General features: G+C 49.1%; 2 protein-coding genes across 2 annotated transcripts; one reads left to right on the forward strand and one right to left on the reverse strand.

Moving 5' to 3' along the window:
• Positions 1 to 9,993: 9,993 nt before the first annotated feature.
• VPS37D (VPS37D subunit of ESCRT-I) lies at positions 9,994 to 15,234 on the forward strand. The gene is made up of 4 exons (XM_087815596.1): positions 9,994 to 10,131; positions 11,479 to 11,650; positions 12,154 to 12,236; positions 12,791 to 15,234. The coding sequence occupies exons 1-4, from the start codon at positions 9,994 to 9,996 to the stop codon at positions 13,151 to 13,153; spliced, it is 756 nt and encodes a 251-aa protein (XP_087671722.1). The 3' UTR covers positions 13,154 to 15,234.
• Positions 15,235 to 19,588: 4,354 nt separating this feature from the next.
• DNAJC30 (DnaJ heat shock protein family (Hsp40) member C30) lies at positions 19,589 to 20,718 on the reverse strand. The gene has a single exon (XM_016199058.2). The coding sequence runs from the start codon at positions 20,716 to 20,718 to the stop codon at positions 20,038 to 20,040; it is 681 nt and encodes a 226-aa protein (XP_016054544.1). The 3' UTR covers positions 19,589 to 20,037.
• Positions 20,719 to 20,816: the final 98 nt, after the last annotated feature.

Genomic DNA, 20,816 nt, shown 5'->3' on the forward strand with positions numbered 1-20,816 from the left:
AAGGGGGGATTCAGGGTGCCTGGCTCCCCTGCCAGCTGCAAGGGGCTGTGTGGGTCAGAGGGAGTAGGGCCCAGGCAGAGGTGGGCAGGAGAGGGCTATCTGGGGTGAATAGAAGGAAGAACAGGTTGCTGGTTGATGTTCTGGGTGACGAACAGCTTCTTCCTGGTCCCATGAGCTTCCTTCTTTCTGCTGCTGCAGGTGGGCAGCAGAGTTTAAGGGAATCCTTGCCAAGGATGGCAAGACACTTAGAGCCCCCTGCTGATGGCAGGAAGTGGAGTACAAGGGGCTGTGATGTGTAAGGTGGGGGCGTGGAGGATTGGCCGGGCCCAGAAGAAGCCCTGAGTTGCTCAGGATACTGTTCATGCCCCAGCTTAAATTCATGCTGTCCTGGGGTGGGCATCTAGAGAAAGGGAGCCGATGAGGATGCCCCCTACTCCTTTCAAACCCCTTATACTTGCTGAGTGTTCCTGGCGGGTCAGCTTGGCCTATCCCTGATCGCTCTTCCCTCTCTTCCATGAACTTCCTTTCACATGGTCTCTCATTGTTGGACCTCAGTCCTGCTACTTTGGAGGCATCCGTTCACAGTCAAACCAGGAGCCAGAGAATTAAATCAGAGGCATGTGTGCATGTGTGTGAGCGTGCATGTTTGTTTTTGTGTGCGTGTGTGTGTGCGCGCATAAGGCCCTGGGGTATAGCTCTGGCCCTGCCATTAACTGGCTTTGCAGCTGGGCAAGGTATTCACTCCATCTCCCAGAGCCTTAGTTTCCCTACACAGAGGGTTGCCAGATTTTTCAAATAAAAATCCAGAATTCTCAGTTAAATGTAAATTTTGGAAAACAATGGCAAAATATATATATATACATTTTTTAAACTTTCAGATTAAAAATATATATATATCTTTATTGATTTCAGAGAGAGGAAGGGAGAGAGAGAGATAGAAGCATCAATGATGAGAGAGAATCATTGATCGGCTGCCTCCTACTTGCCCCTGCAGTCCCCAACTGGGGATCGGGCCCACAACCCAGGCATGTGCCCTGGCCCTGCACTTGCTGTGTAGTCGATCCTGTGCTGGATGCTGGGACTGGAAAGATGGCATAAATGGTGCCCCTGCTCTCAGGGGACCTCCAGTCTAACAGCAGGGGACAAGTGAGTCTTTAACGACTCTGGTACAAGTCAGGCTGGGATCAGGGCTGCGACAGAGTATACCAGGAAGGGAGACTGATTCTGCCTGTGGAGGAGGAGGTGTGTGTTAGGCCAAGAAGGATGGGCCAGTTTTTGAAGAGCTTCAGGACAAGGCATTGGGAGGAAGGACTTTTTAGGTGGAGGAACATCTTGGGCAAAAGCAGGGGAGGAGTGAAAATGCAGCAGAAAGTTGGGGAATAATCAGGAATCTGGCTTGACTGGAGGGGGGGTCTATAGGTCAAGTATCAGCTCAGGGAAAAGAAGAAAAGGAGAGAATCAGGTAAGAGCACAGGTGTCAAAGAAATGTAGATTCTGTGCCAGGGACGACAGGGAGCCATGGAAGTGTGTCAGGCCAAGGCAGGACCAGCCGTGTGCGCTGGGGCTGCAGCAAGGAAGAAGCACTGCAGGGGGGAGCTTGGGTCCACACGGGGTGGGTGCCTCAGCCCAGGAGTGGCCGGGCTGCGTGAGCTGGGTGGGGACCGAGAGACCCACTGAAAGGTGGATGGACTGTGGAGTGAAAGGACGGATTGTCACTGTGATTTCTGCATGTGCTTCTCCGAAGGGCTTGGGTCCCATTCAACTCTGGATCCAACCCCAGAACAGGACCTGAAACAAGATAACATGCTTGTAAATGTCAGCACAGTTGCATGGAGAGGACTGGGAGACAGATGGAAGGTTTAGGGGTGAGAAAAGCAGAGGATTCAGGAGGCTTTCCTGGTTTGAGCCTCAGCACCTGGCAGGATACTGACCCCCTAAACCAAATAAGGGGGTAGAGGGAGACTGAATGTGGGTAGAGTTGGGGGATACTGAATTGTAGGGTCACCATTGGGTGACATCTACAGGCTGTTGTCCTCAGGTTGGCAGGTAAAGTCTGATCCTGTGACAAGGCAAATGGCAGAACTCTGAGGCAGCTGATAGTATCAGGATGCTTGTTTCCTCTGCCTGGATTAATGTCTCCTGTGTGCCTAGCCCTGTGCCAGTCTGAACATGATCATAATGTGGTAGGAGACTGTCCCCTCAGCAGAAAGACAAGATGACTAAAGTCAGAGCCTTCACTTTCTATGAGGTTCAAAAACAGCTACAACTAATATATTGTTTAGATGCATGTGTCTACATAGTAAAACTATTTTAACAAAACAAAGGAACTCCACAGCTGTTAGAATGGCTAACATGAAAAAAAGACTAACCATATAAAATGTTGGTAAGGATGTGGAGCAACTGGAACTGATACACTGTGGGGATGTTAAAACAGTTTGGAAGACTGACAGTTTTAAAAAACGTTAAACATGAAACTGTCGTCTGACCTAGCCATTGCATTCATAGGTATTTAGTCAAGACAAATGAAAGGGTATGTCCATGCAAAGACTTGTACACAAATGCACCTAGCAGCTTTATTTGTGAAAGCCTGAAACTGAAAACAACCAAAATGTCCATCAACAGGCACATGGGTAAGTAAATCCATACAACGCAAATACTACAATGGAATTCCACATGATGGAATACTACACTGCAATGAAAAGGAACAGCCTGCCGATAAACGCAACAGCATGGGTGAATATCAAAATAAGTATTCTGAGTGAACAGTATACAGAAAAATAGCATGCATTGTATGATTCCATTTATATAAAATTCTAGAAAATGCAATCCAACCTGTAGTGACAGAACCGATCAGGTTTTATCTGGGGATGAGATTAAGGGGTATGGGAGAGACTGGAGGGAGGGGTTACAAAAGAGTATAAAGGAATTTGGGGGTGGGTAATGGATATGTTTATTGCCTTGATTTCGGTTATGGTTTCAGAGGCATATACCTATGCCCAAGCTCATCAAATTGCACACTTTAAATATGTACAGTTTATTGTGCATCATTTATACCTCAATAAAGCTATTTTTTAAAAGCAAGGGAGTGATATATCCCAAATTAGGAGTGTGATTACCTTGGGTGTGGGCAGACAGAGGCAGGAGTAGGAGAACCAGATGTAGGGTATTAGTGAGGTTCTAGTTCTGAGGTTGGGTTGTGAATTCACTGACACTCATTAAATATGAATGACAGAGGGAGAGAAACATCGATACCCATGCATCCCCAACTGGAGATAAACCTGAAACCTGGGTATGTGCCCTGACTGAGAACCAAAGCTTCAATGCTTTGGTGCTCAGAATGACTAACCACTGAGCCACACCAGCCAGGCCTGATGTCCAGATTTTCAAAGGTAGGTGTATGTGTGTGCTGGAACAACTGGATAACCACATGAAGAAGCATGAAGTTGGGTCCCTACCACACACCATATACGAATATTAACTCAAAATGGATCAATGACTTAGATGGAAGAGCTAAAGCTATAAAAACTCTTAGAAGAAAACATAAAGGTAAATCTTCATGACCTTGAGTTAGGAAATGGGTTCTTCGATATGATGCCAAAGCACAAGCAACAAAATAAAAGTAGGTAAATTGGACTTTGTAAAAATGAAAACTTTTGTACTACAAAGGAAACCATCAAGAAAGAGAAAAGACAACCTACAGTATGAGAGAAAATTAAGAATCATATATCTGGCCCTGGCTGGGGTGGCTTGTTGGTTGGAGCGTCATCCCGTGCACCAAAAGGTGGTGGGTTTGATTCTTGGTCAGGGCACATACCCAGGTTGTAGGTTCGATCCCCAGTTGGGGTGCATGTGGGAGGCAACCGATCGATGTTTCTCTCAGTCTCTCTCTCCCTTCATCTCTAAAGTCAATAAAAAAAACCCTCTTTAGCCCTGGCCAGTATGGCTCAGTTGGTTGAGCATCATCCCATGTGCCAAGAGGTTGCTGGTTCGATTCCTGTCAGGGCACATGTCCAGGTTTTGGGTTCGATCCTCAGTAGGGGGAATGCAGGAGGCAGCCGATCGATGCTCCTCTCTCTCTCTTCCTCTCTCTCAAGTCATATTAATAAAAACATATTAATAAGAACATATTAATAAAAACTCTTAAAAAAATTAAAAGTTATATATCTCAAAGGACTAGTTAACAGACTGTATAAAGAACTCTTTTTTTAAAAAAAATGTTTTTATTGATTTCAGAGAGAGGAAGGGAGAGATAGAAACATCAATTATGATGAAAGAGAATCATGGGTCGGCTGCCTCTGCACGGCCCCTACTGGGGATCAGGCTGCACCCTGGGCATGTGCCCTGCCTGGGAATCGAACTGTGACCTCCAGATCCATGGGCCGACACTCAACCACTGAGCCACATCGGACAGGCTAAAGAACTCTTAATGACTCAACACTAAAAAGACAACTATCCAATTGAAAAATGAGCAACGAATCTGAATAGACATTTCTCTGAAGAATTTATAAAAATGAGCACTAGCACCTGAAAAGATGCTCCACATCATTAGTCATTAGAGAAGTGCAAATCAAAATTATGAGATTCCACTTCACACTCATTAGGATAGCTATAATAAAATAGATAGACAATAACTAGTGGTGGTGAAAAAAACGGAATTCTCATACCTTGTATGACGGTGCAGTTACTTTGGAAAATAGGCCTTTCCTCAAAAAGAGTTAAACATAGTTATTATGTATCCACTCTTGGTATATAACGAAGAGAAAAACACACTTCACACAGAAGTTGTACATTATTTATAATAGTCAAAAAGTAGAAATAATCCCAATGTTCATCAATCCATGGATGAATAAACAAATTGTGGTCTATACATATGATGGAATATTATTCGGCCTTAAAAAGGAAGGAAATTCTGGCACATGCTACGACATGGATGAAGCTTGAGGACATGGTAGGAAGTGAAATAAGCCAGTCACAAAAGATCAAATTACTGTGTGATTCCACTCATATGAGCTACCTGGAGTAGTCAAATTCATAGACAGAAAGTAGAATGGTGGGCCCCAGGCGCTGGGGGAGGGGATAATGGGAGTGATTGTGTAATGGGCGCCGGGTTTCAGTTTGTAAGATGGAAGGACTTCTGGAGCTGGGTGATGGTGGCTGTTGCACAGTGTGAATGTGCTCGATGTCACAGAACTGTACACGGAAAAGTGATTAAAGTGGTAAATTTTATGTTATGTATATTTTACTACAAAAAAATCAAAAGGGGTCATTTACTAATAAATGCTACAACACGAATGAATCTATGAAAATATTATGTTAACTGATAGAAGCCAGACAAAACAGACCACATAAGATTCCACTGGTATGAAATGTCCAGAAGAGACAAATCTATAGAGACAAAAAGTACGTTAGTGATTGCCTGGGGCTAGGGGGGGGATGGGTTTGGGGGAAATGGGAGTGACTGCTAATGGGTACAGAGTTTCTTTTGGGGATGATGGAAAATGTTCTAATATTGATTGTGCCGTTGGTTGCACAACTCTGTGAATATACCAAAAACCATTGAATAGTACAATTTAAATTGTTGAATTGTATGGCATGTGAATTATATATTAATAAAGCTGATTTTTTTAAGGGGGTGGAGATTGGATCCTTGGAGAGCAATGAATTTAAAGACTGAAGCAGGGAGGAGAACCAGGGAGGTGAATCAGCCCCTTTGTGCAGTCAGCTCCTGGAATTTCAAGGGAGATAGGAGTTGCTCCATTAGTTACAAACCAAGGGCGTGCTTCCCAAAGATAAACCCATTGCAGCTGCTGTTTTGGGAGCACTGACTAGTGCTAGTCATCATGCTACATGCTTATATAAAGTCACCTAATCCTTCAACTTCTCGTTTTACAGGTGATATAATTGAGGAATTTGCTCTTGGTCACATAGGAAGTGGCAGAGCTCAGAATGGAACCCAGGTCTGTCTGACTCCAAAGTTTAGTTCTAAAAATGGACCCTAAAATTCTTAATTTTATATGTAAGTTTTCAGACTTACCAAAAGTATAAAGAATAATACAGTGTACACCTGTGTACCTCCACTAGCTTAAGAAATTGAACTCTCTCAATGCCATTGAAGTCTCTCCGCAGTCTCCTCTCTGATTCCATCCCTCTTCTGCCATGCAACCAGGTTTCTGAATTTGGTATTTTTTGTTTCCATACTTTTACTCTGTATATATCTTCAAGCAATATGAAGTATAGTTTTGCATGTTTCTAAACTTTATATAAACATTACATAATGCTGAATGTGAGCTTCTGAGGCTGCCTTTTTTCACTCGGCGTTGTGAGATTCATCCATACTTTATTAATTTCCATTGCTGAGTATGAAGCATTCCATTGTATAAAGGTACACCAGTTCCTCTCTCACTGTCCTGGGGTTGGACATTTGGGTTGCTTCTAGTTTTTTATTACAAGTCAAGCTGCTATGAACATTCTTGTTCAAGTCTCCTAGTTGAAGTGAGTGAAAATTCCTAGGAGTTTGTATTTGTTTCCTATGCCTGCTGTAACAAATTACCACAACACTAGTGGCTTAAAACAACACAAATTATTTATCTTACAGCTCTGGATGTCAGAAGTCGAAATGAGTTTCACTGGGATGAAGTGAAGGTTTTGGCAGGGTTATGGTCCCTCTGGAGTTTCTAGGGGAGAATCCATTTCCTTGAGTTTTTTGGCTTCTAGAAGCAGCCTGCATTCCTTGGCTTGTGGCTCCTTACTGCATCTTCAAAGCCAGCAACATAGTGTCTTCAAAAATCTCTGACTCTGACTCTCTGTTTCCATTGTCACATCTCTGATTCTGACTCTCCTGCCTTCCTCTTATAAGGACCCTTGTGATTACATTGGATGGATAATTTCCCCATCTTCAAGATCCTTGACTTAATCATATCTGCAAATACCTTTTTGCCAAGGAAGATAACAGTCACAGTTTCTAGGCCTAGGATGTTGAAATCTTTGGGACGCCATTATTCTATCTACCACAGAGGGAACAACTGGGCAATGTGACATGAGCATCTTTGAATTATGAATTAGTCAAACTGCTCTCCACAGTGAATTGGTTCTTTCTCCTACTAGCGGTGCATAAGCATTCCTGTCACCCATTTTCACCTACGCTTGTTAATATTTGACTTTTTAACTTGTGTCAACCTCATGGCTGTGAAATGTCTAGGCTCTGACTGCTATGTGGTCAAGGAAGAGACAGTGCATAATCCATGGATACAGATAATAGTATGGGGGAAGGCCTGGGGGTGGGACAGATGCCGGATGGAGGGGATCAAGGGGGGGGGAGTGGTGGAGGGGATATCTGTAATACTTTCAACAGTAAAGATAAATTTAAAAGAAAGAAAGAGACAGTAGTCAGTGGTGTGGAATGTGAAAAAGAGGGATCCTCGCAGTAAAAATGTGGTCGATGACCTTGGCCAGAGCAGTTCCCTTGAAGCGGTGAGAGGGAGGTGAAGTCAGACCAAGTTAAGGAATAAGGAAGGCCAGGAAAGGGACACAGGGAATGCGAGTGTAGATGGTATGTCTCGGTCAGCTTTGGCTGCCACAGTGAAATACCACAGACTCGAGGGCTTAAACAACAGATATTGATTTCTTACCATCTGGAGGCTGGGAAGTCCAAGATCGAGGTGCCAGCAGATTTAGTTTCTGGTGAGAGCTTGCTTCCTGGCTTCCAGACAGCTACCCTCTCACTGTGTCCTCACATAGAGAGAGAAAGAACTCTGCTCTCTTTCTCTTCTTATAAGGATACTGATGCCATCATGGGGAACCCAATCTCATGACCTTATCTAAATCTAATAAATTCCAAAAGACCCCACTTTCAAATAGCATATTGGGGTTTAGGGCTTTCATATATGAATTTTGGGGGACACAAACATTCAGCCCATAACAGGCTACTTTCAAAATATTGGAGGGTGTATGAAAGGGAGGTTATCAGTCTAAAGGCAGAGAGAAAGAGAGATATAACTGATGGAATGGGGACAAAGCATCTTGAGGAGGCAGGTAAAGGTGAGACCCATAGAAAGTGTACCTGGATTGGCTTTGGAAGGAGGAGAGGTGGCCTTTCCTGGAGGTGGGAGGGAAGGGCACTGAGGCAGATACAGAGAAAATCCAAAGAGGTGAGGCAGAAAGTGAAGAAGCTTCTACCTATGATGGTTAGCAGAGTTATCTACTGAGAGAGGCAGGAGTGGGTTTAGGGGTCTAAGGAGTGTGGGGAAGGTTTACAGAGGACATGATTGTGGGGCATTCAACAGGGTGCCCACTAGGCTGAACAAAGGGGGATTGGTGAGAAAGAGGGGACAAGCTGAGGCAGGGGCCTCCTATCAGATCTTACCAATACTTTTAGGTTGAAGGCCTAGAGCCCAGAGTGAAAGGGGCCAAAGGAGGACCATGTAGGATTGTCTAGAAGACCCCTGGAAGCTTAGTGGAAATGGTGGGTCCCGAGATGGCAGAGCAGAACCAGGGAGATCATAGCCAGGGAACTGGGATGTGTGGAGGGGATCTTGATAATGCCCAGGACTATAATGGAAGGAGAGCAGGAACTGTGGGAGCCCAGAGGATAGGGGCACACAATCCAGCCTGGGTAGGTGGGGAGGGCTTCCAGGAGGTGGTGATGTTTCAGCTGAGCCTTGAAGGGGAAAACCAAATTTCAGTTATCATAAAAATGTGGAAGAAGTGTTGGCTTTACAGTTTGCCAATAAGCCTGTCCTGTCCTACTCCATCAGCTTTGTCTCTCTTTTTCAGACATCTGCCTATTGTGCTCTGGACAGATTAGAAGAATCCTTGTTGGGCTCTTTCAGCCCCTATACCTTGGTTTATGGACCTCTCTTTGGTTTCATTATTTTCTCTTCTAACTTCAGAACTCCTATTCATCCTTCAAAACCCAGATCAAATGTCACTTCCTCTGGTTAACCTTTCTGATTGCCCTAGTCCCACCTCTGTGCCTTCTTAGCAGTGTGGTAAAGTGGAACAAGCTCACTCATTACTGTTTGATTTTAGACAAGTGGCTTAGTCTCTGTCTGTTTCCTAACAATGGTGCTGGCTAAGTCTAACTGTGAAATAAGGTAAATGACATCCTTTGGCATCACATGAGAATCACATAGGAAGCCATCGAGTGGTGAAACTTAACATTCTGTCTTGTCCTAGAGTAAGCTGTGTGAGAATGTGACTCTGTTTGCCTAAAATCCATGAGCTCCCCAGAGAGGGTGCCCCACAGGGCCTAGCCCAGTGACCAGGAATCGTGCTCCATGCGCCCTGCACAGACGGGAAGAACTGAGATTGCCAACATTTACCTGTAATGTGACTTTAGGAAGGTGATAACATCTCTGTAAATCTATTTCCTCTTCTGTAAAATGACAACATACTAGGGATTCATTGTACAGGAAAGGCACTCAACACTCACTCCCTCTAATCCTCACAGTGTGTATCACCACCCCATTTTACAGAAGAGAAAACTGAGGCTTGGGGAGGTGACTGACTTGTACAAGTTCGCCGCAGGGCAGGACTCCTGGAGCCCAGCCAAACTCATAAAATTGTTGTGCGAATACAGAGGGGAAATATGAAATAGCCCCGCAAATTGTAACCGCCTGGGGTGGGAGAGTCCGTGCCTGGGAGGCGTGGTGAATGATGAATGGCTGAGAGGAGGGGTGCGGAGAGAGGTGGCTTCAGATGTACGGATGGCGGCGGGAGGACGGGTTTGCGGGCCGATCAGCGGGTGCGGGAGGCGCGGCGCGGCGCTGCATTGCCGGGGTGGGCAGGGGTGCGGCTCGCCCCCTCGCCGCCCCACCCCCAGCCCCGACGCCGCGGCCCCTTTAAGAGCGGGCAGGGCGCCCTCTGGCGGCGGAGCTGCGCGCGCGGCCGGAGCCGGAGCCGGATCCCGGAGCCGGAGCGGAGCGGAGCGGAGCTGGGGCGGAGCGGGCCGAGCGGGCCGAGCCAGCAGCCGAGCTGGGGGCGCGGGCGGGCGGCATGTACCGGGCCCGGGCGGCGCGGGCGGGGCCGGAGCCCGGTAGCCCGGGGCGCTTTGGGATCCTCAGCACCGGGCAGCTCCGGGACCTGCTTCAGGATGAACCCAAGCTGGACCGGATCGTGCGGCTCAGCAGGAAGGTAGCTCGGGGGTCGCGGGTGGGGGTCGCGGGGAACGGGCCGCGGCCTGCCGGACCTGCCGAGCAACCAAAGGGCCGCGCGGGCTGTGCCGCGGGGCCGCGGGTGGGTGCGGGAGCCTGGCACGTACGAGTGGGCCCCGCGGAGCCGCCCCCGGGGGAGGGGGCGCCCGGAGCCGGCCTGGGGCGGGTGGGGCGCTGGAAACCCAGGGAGGCGCCTATGCACCCCCGGGATGGCCACGAGGCGTGTCCTACAGCGGATGCTCCAGGGAGGTGTGTTCTGGGGGGCAGGGGTGGTTTTGTTGTGGGGGGCCCTGGCTCTCACACCCACGTTCTGTAGGGCCAGAAAGGGGAGGCGCCTTCCATTGGGAGAACTAGGGGCCTGTTTAACACTCGGGGGGACCGTTGTGGGAGCGCCCGCATCCTGGGGATGCAGGAGGAGGCTTTGTGTCTTTCTTTAGGAAGGGTTCTGAAAGCTGAGGTGTATATTCCGTAGGCCACCATAAGAGAAAGTTGTATATTTCACAGGAGATAGGCCAGGGCTGGCTGGCTGTGGGGGGCAGAAAGGGAAAGTGTGTGTTGGAAGGAGGCAGACAGGAGGGGCATGTGCATCCTATAGGGGACAGATGGAGGGTAGTGTGTTCTCCAGGGGCAGGGAGGGGAGGCTGGGCACTCCTAGAAACAAGGAAAAAGCCTTCTCCAGAAGCAGTAAAGAAAGGGGCTCTGCTTTCTGCAAGAGCAGGAAAGCTGGGAGCAGGTGCTAGAGAATCCAGGAGGGAAAGGGGGTGTGTATTCCTTGGGGGTGTGGGGATTCCACTGGAGGACACAAGGAGAGGTGTAAGGGAAGGAGAGGGTGGCTTGAGGGGGTGCTATGCAGGGACAGGGTGAAGACCACTTTGGAGAGTCAGAGCAGGGGTGGGAGTGTTTTCAGCACAAACACCTGAGGAGGAGGCAGACAAAGGCCTGGAATGAGAGGGAAGCTGCCCATGCATGGAAAATGGGACAGAAGAGGGAGGGGGACTCCTCAGGGACCTGAGCAGACATATTAATTGAAAAATTAAAAATTAACTAACATTTGTAGAAGCCTTCATAGTTTTCCTCACTTCAGTCTCACCACAGCCTTTTAAGGTAGCGGTTTTTAGCTTACTTTGTAGAGGAGGAAACTGAGGCCCAGAGAGGGAGCTCAAGGCAAAGCCCCATTTGGGCCTCTTGCAGCCCCTCCACCTGTTGGCTCCCCATCCTGAGATTGGGGTGCTTTTGGCTTGACCCATGGGCACTGTTGCTCAGTGTGGCAGTAGGTGGAAGTGGGCAGACTCCCTGAGTACGCCTCTTGACTTTTCTCTGGTGGCAGTTCCAGGGCCTGCAGCTGGAGCGTGAGGCCTGCCTGGCCTCCAACTACGCACTAGCCAAGGAGAACCTAGCACTGCGGCCCCGTCTGGAGATGGGTCGGGCTGCCCTGGCCATCAAGTACCAGGAACTTCGAGAGGTGGCTGAGAGCTGTGCGGACAAGCTGCAGCGACTGGGTGAGAGGACAGTTGGGAGAACTGCCTGGGGTGGGTGGCAGTTGGCCATCTGGCTGGTTGGCCTGAAGTGCTAGGCTCTGAAAGGTGGGACTTGGGCAGACCTATTCCCTGGGCAAGTTTGAGGGGTGCTACTCCTGGAAAACTAAGTTGAGGAAGTGAACAGTTGGTGAGCAGAGCTGGGTTGTAGAGGCCAGATGGGAGCCCTGGCAGTGGGAGAAAAGGGGGCCGAATACCCAAGGGTCTGGAGTACTCTAGGAGACAAAGCCCTTGCTTCCTCTTTCGCATTAAGGCTGGAGGCAGGACCTTGGGGGAAGATGCACAAACTGATCCCGTGGGCATTGTACAGATGAGGAAACCAAGGACCCAGAGATGGGAAGGGGAGCACAGAATCACACACAGGGTCAGTGAGAATCAGGATTGGGCCCTGGGGCTGTGACCTGTCTATCCTGGGTGACAGGCCCTGAGGGCAGGGGCTATTCACTCTGTCCCTCTGTGGCCCTCAGAGGAGAGCATGCATCGCTGGAGCCCCCACTGTGCACTGGGCTGGCTGCAGGCTGAGCTGGAAGAGGCTGAGCAGGAGGCTGAGGTGAGGGGAGGGGAGGCTGGGCCTGGGGACAGGGAGAGACCCATCCTATCATTCCACCCCCCTTCATTCTTACATTGCAGCCTTGAGAGACCCTCTAGGAAGTCTGTCCTAGGTACCAGGAGAGCACCCCTGTGAATGTCTCAGGGCCTTGTAGGCTGGGTCTACAGAGGAGCTGGCATAGACTTCTCAGTGCCTGGTTGGGAGTATAGTGTGCAGAGAGTCAATGGACGTGGGGTAGAAGGGGCCCTGGACAGGGGAGCACAGAATCACACACAGGGAACACCTAAGTCTACTTAAGTGGGTCCCCATCTCTGATCCTGCTTCATCTTTGACCCAGCAGTTCTGGTGATAAGTAAGGAAATAGAGGCTTTGAGAGTAGAGGACATTTGTCTGTAGTTACTCAGCAAGTCAGAGGCATACCCAGGCTGGAACTCAGGTGGCCCCGTCCCCCAGCTGTGGTCACCACTGGAAAGGATTCAGAGTGGGAGGGATAGAGGGCCAGTTCACAGTCTTTGGTCGTGCTCCTCCCAAACTGTCCCTTCCTCCTGTCCCAGGAGCAGATGGAGCAGCTGCTGCTGGGGGAGCAGAGCCTGGAGGCTTTCCTGCCCGCTTTCCAGCGAGGCCGCGCCCTGGCCCACCTGAGGCGGACCCAGGCTGAGAAGCTGCAGGAGCTGCTGCGGCGCCGAGAGCGGTCTGCCCAGCCTGCACCCACTGCTGCTGCGGATCTCCCCAAACCCTTCCCCGCTGCAGCTGTCCTGCCCACCGGGGCTGCCCGGGGGCCACCAGCAGTGCCCCGGAGCCTTCCCCCCTTGGACTCCCGCCCAGTGCTCCCTCTGAAGGGCTCCCCCGGGTGCCCCCTTGGCCCAGCCCCTCTGCTGAGCCCTCGGCCCTCGCAACCAGAGCCCCCTCACCGGTAGGATCCAGGGTATGGCTCCCCAATGGGGGGTCCAGACAAACTTGATGCGTGGCTCCTCCTCCTCCCCCACTGCCTGGGTGGGGGGAGGGGCAGGCCCCTCCCCCTGGCCTCAGGTAGGCCCTGGCCCTGGAGGCTAAGCTGGGGAGGAGGGTCACCTGGAACATGCCCAGAGAGAGGGCTGGGGGTGGGGTGGGCAGGGTGTTATGCCTCTGGCATTGAGGAAACTCTGCCTTTTTTTGTCCCTGGCTGAGACCTCCCAGGTAATGGGCAAGACCCAGTGAAAGAACTTGACTCATGGCGACCTAGGGAGGTGCCCACTTTCCCCAGGGGGCCCTGTCCTGGGAGCCTTTTGCACCCTGCCACTCCACTGGGCTGGCACAATGCCAAGGCTGACAGGCGTGTTTTCCATCATGTACTGAGCCTACCTTTCCCCCAGTCCTCGGGCCCACCACCTAGGAGCCAGGTGGTCAGGTCCCAGCCGCAGGGGTCAGGGACACCATGGCCCTGGAACCCCATTCATGCTCTAGATCCTGGGGCAAGGTAGGCCAGGGGCTTCTGACCTGCACAGGTGAGAGTGGGCCATCCCCAAGGAAAGACCATTCTGTATTTTTCTGTCCCGTCTCCTTAGAATGGAATCTTTTTGAGGGCAGGTCCTTGTCTTTGTATGTTCTGTCCCCAGCCCCGCTTCCCAGGGGCCGTCAATAAATGTGATGATGAGGATGACGATGCTGCCCGACTCCTCTCTGCTCCCTCAACCAGCCACTCTGCTGTTGCAGCCTCTACATCTCAGTTCCTGCACTTGCTACTCTTGAGATGCCCTTCCTTCCTCTCTGCCCATCCAAAGTCCGGCTGTCCTTCAGGTCCAGCACTGCTCCTGCCTCTTCCATGAAGCCTTCTCTGGTTACCAACCTGTGGGAGACTTTCCTAACTCTTAACTTCCCAGCACATCTGGCCAGAAGTACACTCTGCTTCTTCACTGTTCTTCAATTGCCTCACCTGTATGCAACTTCTTTTCCTGGGTCACCTGTAAGCCCAATCATGATGGTACCTGCTTCTTCTCTGGCCTGCCAAATGCCACCCCCATTGAGTAATGGAGGAGGCTCTATAGTGCTGAAGGCATCTGTTTTCAGCTAAAGTAAACACTAGGTGGCCAGCTTGGCTAATGAATGAGGGACAAGAAGATGGGAGAGCAGAAACATGCCCTGAATCAGCTTAGGTCAAGTCTGATGAGATGAAGTTTGGCAGGGAGGCATGGAAGGCCTTACAAATAAGTGGACAGTCAGAATGCTGTAGAAGCAAATGTAATCTTGGCCTATGTAAATAAGAATATAACCATCCAGAAAGAGGGAAGTGTTGAGTTGGCTCGACTTTTCACTGAAATCTTACACTGTAAGAGGGATCCCCAAAACAGCACCTTTGGAGTAATAATGATAAGAGGATTGGGACTAAGTCCATGTGGAACAATTGAGGGATCCATGTAGAGCCAGAGGTCAGAGCCTAGACCAATGCGTGGAAACTACAGGGAGCCAGATTTTGGTTCATTGTGAGGCTCTTAACAGTCAAGGCTGCTATTGGGAGTAGATGGTCCCCTTCTTTCAAATTGTATGAACAGCACCTGGGTGACGGCTTAATCTTTAGAGATGTAAGCAATAGTTGGAGGGACTGGTCCATTTGAGCGTTTGAGAGCCCTTCAAGTCCAGACAGATTTATCACATAGGGGTACAAAGGAAGCACTAATAGTGCCCACAAGACCCTCCATCCATATTGGCCTTGATTCTCCTACTCTCCTGTTGGCACTTGAGCTGCTGGGGGCTGAGGGACACCAAAACCTCTCTTCCTGAGAGAACAACAGAACAGCTCTGGAAGATCTCCTGAATTCTAAGCACAACCTGGGGCAGGCTGGGCCCTTCTTGCTCTGGCCTCATGGAAACATTCTGGATCCATGCTTCCAGGCAGCTTGTAACTAAAAAGACAAAAGGGGCTAAGGTTGGGCCCTGAGCTGTCCTCCACTATCATGAACTAGGGAGCAGCCTCAAGTGGGCAGAGAAGTTCAGCCTCCTGTCCCCAGGGCAGGTAAGAGAAAAGAGAAAGGAACCACCCAGGCAATAGAGGGACAGGAAGGGGGTAATACTGTTACCATGGAACTGTATGGGGGTCCTTCAAAAGCCCACACCTACCTCAGAGAGCTCAGACTGTTTTAGAGGGGCAGGGACTGAGGCCCCTTAGTGTTCAGCTCCAGCCTGAAAAAGACCAAGGCAGATGGGTACAGATATCACCAGAGTGGAGTGGGCCTGGTTTGGGGCTATGGGAAAGGATCAGAATTGGATATTAATAAACTGCATTAACTGCCCTGCTGGAAGATACACAGAATGTTCTAGAAGGTTGCATGCAGGGCGCTCTTCCTGCTTGAAACCTAGAACTTCCTGTTCCCAGGTTCTGGGGCCTGAGGGAACGATCCTGGCTGTAATCCTCTGTGAGAGAGAATTTAAGGGTCTACATCAAGGAGCCCATGAGTAAGGCACCACCTATTACAGACCACCAGTGCTTTTACAAACCAAAAATGAAAAGTTGTCCAAATAACAAAACTCCGATTCCTGTTTGAAAAAAGAGTTCCTACCTCTCAAGAAAGTCTGTTATGTGCACCTCCTTGTTTGGGTACCACTAGCTTCTGCATATATCCTTAAGCTTCTCCCCTTGTTTTACAAATACGAAATAGAACATTAAATGTGCTTTTTTTTTTTTTTTTTTTTTTTTTTGGCCAATGAAGGCATACTGGCCTAAGCAGGCTTGAACCAGAGTGGGCTCAAATCTTTACCAATGAATCATATGGTCACTGCAAAGAACTTGCCCTTACCTCCAAGGTTAGAGAAGTGAATGGTTTCCAAGAGGCCAAGTTGGACTAGCTGTGGGTTTATCCCAATTTATCCAAAGACTGTCCACAAAAGATTGACTGCAGGAATTGGGGTTACAGTACTCTGAGTGAGGACCTCTGGCGTTGTCTAGGACCTTAACACTGCTGTAGAACTCTTCAGAGATTCTTGTCCCACATGAAAATAAGATTTACTCTGCCTCCCCACATAAAGTATAAGCTCTTAGTTATGATGTAGACTCAGCCTGTAGGGGCCAGGAAGATCAGAGATGCGAAAACAGTCCATTTGCACAAAGAAATACACCCTCTCCTATTTTTTCTGGAAATGCATGGTCCTTTTTCAAAATTTCTCTTGAGTCGACATGGGATAGATATTTCTGTGGGTAAAATGGTTCAAGTGTGTGTATCAAGGTCTTGCACACTTCCCCTCTGATGGTGGGAGTGCAGTGAAATGTAGAGAAATATCCTATCTTAAAGGTAGATGTTACAGTGTCTCCCAGGCACTAATGCAGTTATCTGAGCTCAATGGTGGCACATCTCATTTTTTGAGAGAAGTCAGAAATCTAGATTTTCATGCAAAGTCCCCTCAGTTATGAATGTTGGCTAGTTATTTTAAGACACTGTGCCAGCCACAGCCAAACACTGTATGAACCATGAAGGCAGGACGGGAGGGCCTCAAGACTAGTGACAGGACCCCAGGTTCCGACAGCCTTAAGAGAGAGTGGCATGATGACTAGATGCATAGTAACACTATGACCTCATGACACAAAGTGAACTCTGCAATGGCTTCTTGGGGATGAACACAGTGTTCTCAGCATATGCATGTTAATGAAGTCCAAACTCAGGTCTTACTATCATCCTTAGCACACTAACAGAGGGACCCTCAGTTGCTCTGCATAAATCCTATGGCTGCCAGGGCTACAAGTGGGGCCTGAGAGTAAGCAAGGCAGGCCTTCTCTTATGATCCTGACCATAGGCAGGTGGAAGTATATGATTTCATCACAGGGCTGAGGAACTGAGAGGAGGCAAAGGCCAAGAGTGAGCCCACTTTTCTAGTGCACTGAATTCAAGAGAGTGAACTGAAGTAGCACCACCACTTACCAGTTGTCCCTTCTCTCAGCCTCTCTTCGAGATCTTGTGACCTTCCAGGAAGCCCAAAGGTCCAAGATATAGCCTCCCTCCCCTCACATTTTACCAAAAGGGAGTGTGGCGGCCACTCATTTGGGCTCCATCCTTGGTGCCCCAGCCTCAGGGTGTGATTGTTATACACACACATAAACACACGCATATATGTATTACACATATGATTATATGTATGTATGTATATATATGGAGTCAATAATGACCAAATGGACAACTCATGGGCTTAAGGTAGGCTATTCTTATTTGTTTTAGCTCATGCTGGAACCATTATAGTGGGCAAGATACATCCTGTGAACAAAATGCCAGAACCTCGGAAGGAAGCAAGAAATTCTACTCTGTCAGCACTGGGATGGGTAAAGGATTTCACCCAGCAATAAATAAATGGCAACAGAGGGAAAAGCAGTTTGGCTCAGGAGAAATAAAGTCCTGATCAAGTCCAAAGACAATATCACAATTGCCTCAACACGTACATCTTTGATCCTGTCTTGTCTGAGTCTCCCCATTTAAGACCTGTATGTGCTGTGCACTCAGCTTTGTACTATACTTGCAACCCCATACCCACTTCAATGAGCATAGCCTGGGACAAGCTGGGCCCCTCTTGTCCATCTCCCAACAAAAAGTGATTAAAGTTGAGTATGTCTGAGCCCTCCTCCACTATCAGGAATTGGGGAACAGCGCCTAGAAGGTAGGGACTAATGTCCACAGCCTAGTTCAGCCTCTCTTCCCATGTAGGAAGGGAGAAATGTTACTATGGGGACAAGGTAACACTGGGGGTGGGGGGTGTCCTTCAAAAAACCTCCCACACATCTCCCCTTCCATGAAAAGCCCACTCAGCTTAGGGAGGTTCAGAGCTCAGATCTGTCCTAAAAAACCCCGAGGCAAACAGAATGGCACTAAAGGAGTACTTTACTAGTTCTGGGCCTAAGGAGAAGCTGAATTAGATGGTTAATAAATTTTATTGACTACCCTGCATGAAATATTCTGGAATGTCCCCCCACCTCCATCCCCCACACACACCTGAAGCCTTCTGGAGTTTTCTATTTCCATGTTCTGGGGCCCCAGGAAATATTCTTGACTGTGATCTTCATAGAAAGAAAACATACTTGAAAGGTCTATGTCAAGGAGCCCATTCAAAAGGTCTCAGCTATTACAGACCACTAGTGCTGTTACAAACAAGACCCAGAAGAACTCCAACTCCTTTTTATAGAAACTATGATAGAATCTTGCCCCAACTCCCTGGTTGAGAATCACTAGTTGCTGTATTATTTTACTAAGCTTCAATTACCGTAGTTTATACTTCAAAAAGAACAGACTCTCCCTCGTTTTTTTCAAATATGAAACATAACATTAAAATGCTCTTTTTCACAGTACATATCCCCACCCCACAAATCAAGGCTCACTGAGCACAATGGGCCTGAATAAGGGTGGGCCCAAATTTTTACTATTGAACTGTGGTCACTGCAAAGCCATGACTAAGAGCTTGCCTCTGACCTCTAAGGCTAGAGAGAATCGAAGAGACCAAGTTGAAGTAGCTATGGGTTTATCCCAATTTATACAAGGATTTCACACAAGAGTGTGAATGCAGGAATTGGTATGAATATATACAAAGCACCTCTGGCTTTGTTTAGCCTCCAGACTTAGGCCTGTACCCTTGTGGTAGATCTCTTGTAAAGGTTTCCCTATGCCACAGCTTTACAGTTAGCCCCACTGCATAAGTATTAGAGCACTGACAATCTCACAGCCAGGCACTCCCTATGTGCAGTGACTCCGGGTTAAGAGAGCCTGACTACTACCTCTCTAGCCAAGTGATGACTGACCAACTGTTTAGCACAAATTAGAAATAGGAAAAAAGCCTCAGGCAGTTCTAAACAAAGAACCGAGTTTCCACCACAGGCCTCTTAATCCTCAGTAATCCCACTAACTCCAAACTCCCCAAATTCTCCATAGCCTCAAGCAACCATGTTTCTAGGACTTGGCTTATAGGGCCTGCAATAAGCACTGCAAGCTAAACAGGATGGGCAACACTCAGAGGAGCTCTATTTCTGGAGAGGGCTGGCTGGTAAAGGGATAACCAGGTGACAAGCACACACTGTCCCAAGGATAAACTTGACTCTACCGGCATGTTTTAACCACTGAAACCATTAGAAGAATGGATAATAAAGTGTGACAGACCTCAAGAGAGCAAATGATTTGCTTTCTGCTGTCATGCCCATAGAGTAACTTCCCCAAGGTCATACATTAGATAAGTATGGGCACAGGAACACTCATTCCTTATGCTCCATGACCTTGCTTTCCCACGCCCTCATGCCACCAGCAGAAGGGGGAATGGGGTTTGGGGCTGACCATAGCAAGGTTTCCATATACCACATTTTTAGCCTACATCAGGTCTCACCTGTGGCTTGGGGAATTCACAGAAAGACAAAGTTGTACACCTCAGAATTTTTCTTTTGGCAGCCAACAATTGGTCACATTGCACGTTTCAAGGTTACAGAGCCCCATGGTACAAACATGGGGCAGAAGCAGACAATTCCTGCTCAGAGCTTTATGATAAAGCCAGAACAAGTGTTCCAGAAGTTGACAACATGAGGAAGGCAACCTCTGGAAGCAGGCACCCATGGGACTCCAGAAAACCCTTCACTCCTAGGCTTTCAGGGCTCTTCCTTCTGGAGCCTGCTTCTTGGGCATCGAAAAGCCTCCTTTTCTGGACCGCTGGGGAGAGGGATGTGCAGGTCAACCGCTAAGCTGGGCGGGTGGGGAAAAGGAGGGGGAAAGTGGTTCCTTCGGACCCCAGCAGAGGTAGACTGTGGAAAGCGAACGGTTCAATACAGGAAAGGCCATTTTCTGGGGTCTGCTCCCCTTCTCTTCTCTCTCGATTAAAAACGAATGCTCATGATGATGAAGATTGCTAAGAGAAGTAAGACTAAAGTTGTGTCTCGGATCTCGTCCCAGCGGAAGCCCTTCTTAGCCCGATCCTCTTGCTGCTTGCGAAGGGCCTCACGGCGGGCCTTCAGGCGGCGTTCGCGCTCTAGCTGTTCTCCGTAGTGCGCCTGGTAGAAGGCGTCAAAGTTGAACATAGTGCGTTCGGAGCCAGGCGAGGCCTGACCATGACCGTGGGTACGAGAGGCGGGCGGCGGGGTGCGGGGCGAGCCGGGGTCCGCTGAGGGCGTCGTGGAGGGACGGACGCCAGGTCCGCGTAAGTCCATGTCGCTGAGCAGGCCGCGGTCATATTTGCGGCGCAGGGTGGCACTGCCCAGTACCACGTATGCCTCGGAGATGCGCGTAAAGCGCTCGGCAGCCTCGGCGCTCCCCGCGTTACGGTCCGGGTGGTAGAGGAAGCTTTGCCGGTAGTAGGCGGCCTTGATTTGCGCCTGCGTGGCCGTGGAGGGGACGCCAAGAAGCTCATACAATGCCGTGCGCGAGTACGGGCCGTCGCTCCGAGAATAAGTCCTCGCCTCTAGGCCCAGGAACGATACCCGGTTTTGTGGAGGACCCCGGGCCTGCCACAACCTCCACAGTAACAGCCGCGGCCACCTCAGGCCGTGCTTTGCTGCCATCTTGACCGGATCTGGCGGGCGGTGCAAAGATTAACTGGCCAATGGGAGACGTGCGTTGTTCGCAGCGCGTCAGCCCTGTAGCCAATCGAGTAAGAAAG

This window comes from Miniopterus natalensis, chromosome 3, assembly GCF_054644295.1.
Source record: "Miniopterus natalensis isolate mMinNat1 chromosome 3, mMinNat1.hap1, whole genome shotgun sequence".
In the NCBI taxonomy this organism is placed as follows: domain Eukaryota; kingdom Metazoa; phylum Chordata; class Mammalia; order Chiroptera; family Miniopteridae; genus Miniopterus; species Miniopterus natalensis.

What these genes read in the sequence shown, in the direction of transcription:
- DNAJC30 (XM_016199058.2), bottom strand. Translation starts at nt 20,718, where the DNA reads ATGGCAGCAAAGCACGGCCTGAGGTGGCCGCGGCTGTTACTGTGGAGG.
- VPS37D (XM_087815596.1), top strand. Translation starts at nt 9,994, where the DNA reads ATGTACCGGGCCCGGGCGGCGCGGGCGGGGCCGGAGCCCGGTAGCCCG. An exon ending in TCGTGCGGCTCAGCAGGAAG is followed by an intron (nt 10,132 to 11,478) that starts GTAGCTCGGGGG and finishes CTCTGGTGGCAG; the next exon opens with TTCCAGGGCCTGCAGCTGGA. An exon ending in GGACAAGCTGCAGCGACTGG is followed by an intron (nt 11,651 to 12,153) that starts GTGAGAGGACAG and finishes TGTGGCCCTCAG; the next exon opens with AGGAGAGCATGCATCGCTGG.